This window comes from Trypanosoma rangeli (assembly GCF_003719475.1).
Source record: "Trypanosoma rangeli strain AM80 chromosome Unknown Tra_15.4_contig_00447, whole genome shotgun sequence".
NCBI classification, from domain to species: Eukaryota; Euglenozoa; class Kinetoplastea; order Trypanosomatida; family Trypanosomatidae; genus Trypanosoma; species Trypanosoma rangeli.
In genome coordinates, this window is record NW_021706186.1 from 1 (window position 1) to 1,774 (window position 1,774).

At 58.4% G+C, this 1,774-nt stretch overlaps 1 protein-coding gene across 1 annotated transcript; it reads left to right on the forward strand.

Moving 5' to 3' along the window:
- Positions 1–336: 336 nt before the first annotated feature.
- Positions 337–759, forward strand: TraAM80_08665 (uncharacterized protein; the record flags this gene model as incomplete). Its single annotated transcript, XM_029385406.1, has 1 exon — positions 337–759. One exon carries the CDS (start codon positions 337–339, stop codon positions 757–759), a length of 423 nt encoding a protein of 140 aa, XP_029234784.1.
- Between the last annotated feature and the right edge of the window lie 1,015 nt (positions 760–1,774).

Here is a 1,774-nt window from a genome sequence, read left to right on the forward strand (position 1 = left end):
GCCGGAAGTTTGGAAAGTGTAGCAGAACGCGGCACCACCTGCGCCAGCGCAACTGCACGCTGCGACGGTCAACGTGCCAGGATGGTTTTGTAGAGACCGGGTTCCGCGCCGCGCGATGCGGTCGTCTGCAGTGCCCCCGCTGGCCCAGCACACATCCGCTCACCCGGCTGGTTGCGCGTGCGCCATCGAAAGGGGCGCCCTGGCCGTTCTTTGCCCGGCCCTCCGCCCCCACAGCGACTGCAGAGGTTTTCTACTTTTTGGTGTTGCTGGGATCCGGGGTGCACTAAGTGCTCCTATTGTCTGCGGGCGCATCGCGTGCCGGGTGGGCTGTGCGTGATGTGGGGGCGGCGGGTGCCGCCCAAGCGGTTGCTCTGCTCTCGGGCCGCTTGTTTAGCAGCCGGCGTTTCGGGCACCCGGAGGCGCGGCCAGACCCGTGCCCCAGTGGCAGGACGGCGTCGGGTTGAGGGAGGGCGGGGCGGCGGCGTGCCCCGGGTGCGGGAAGCAGCGCGCGCCGTGGTGGGTGCCCCGGCAGGCAGGGGTGCGCCCCCCAGCAGCCGCTGTGCCGCTGGAAGGCAAATATGTCGCTTGCAGGGGAAGGAGGAAGGGGTAGGGGGAATGCGGGCGCGCGCGCCACCTGCGCCCTCCATGGCGGTGGGCGCTTCGCGCGATGCACTCCGGAAGTGCATGGGTGCGGCGCACGGTGCAAATTTTGTTCGGGCCAGTTTCACCGTGCCCGGGGCCAGCGTCCTGTCAAACTAATTTTTGTTGACTCGGAGAGGCTGGGGAGCCTTCTCTGAAGGGTTCCTTGGCGAGAGGCGCAGCATCCGCACCGCTTCTCTATCCGTGCCGCTGGGCGAACGGTAGACATTGATGCCGACGGATTTCACGACAAGGGGGTGCAAGGTGGAGAAAGATGCCGTGGTTTCGCAGCAGCCTGAGTGAGGAGGCGCCGGGGCACATTTTATTCTGCTGTGCGTGTCTTGCGGCCTGGCGGCGCAAATTAGGCTTGGAGAGATTGGGGGTGCCCGAGCGTTGCTTTGGTTGGCTGCTGGCTCGGTTCCTTTGCGGGGTGCTCGGTCACCCAAACCCTGGTTTGCCCACAGCCTGCAACAACGCGGGCGGCGGCGCCAGCCTGCTAAAGGAGAGAGTGCCGTGAGTTTTATAGTTGACATTGTTTTGCTACGGCCCGCACTCCCACCAGGACGCAGTACTATGTACCCCAAAAAAGTATATCGTGTTTTCTTCGCTTCAGCCACATCTCCGAGAAGCAAATGACTCCGGGAAGAGCGCTCAAAGTTAATCTCCGCACTTTCGCAAAATGGTGATAACGCAGATGCAATCGACTCATTGGAATGATGACATTACACCTGCGGATGTGAAACCGTTGCGGTTGAAGGAAAAAAAACACAATAAGGCACACACAACGCAGTTGAGGGCGAGTGCAAACAAAAATAAGGATGCTCATAAATTCCTTCGGCGACCTCCCAGATTCTTGATCAAAAAAGCAAGACCAAACACAACAAAAATTCATATCTTGGGTGGAGTCATTGTTCACTATACAGTATGTGATACGCCTGCCAGCCAACGCAGGTATTATTGATCTCAGATATAGGTTTGGTAAACCGACATCATCGATGACAAAAGTGGCAGCTCAGTTTGCCCTCCTGTGGTTGAAAAGGCAGTAAAGAAGCAGAAATACATGGTCTAGAGAAGAAATATTCTTTTCCGCCTATTTCGTGAGTAGTTACTAAATTGTAGCCGTGAAGGCGCTTTT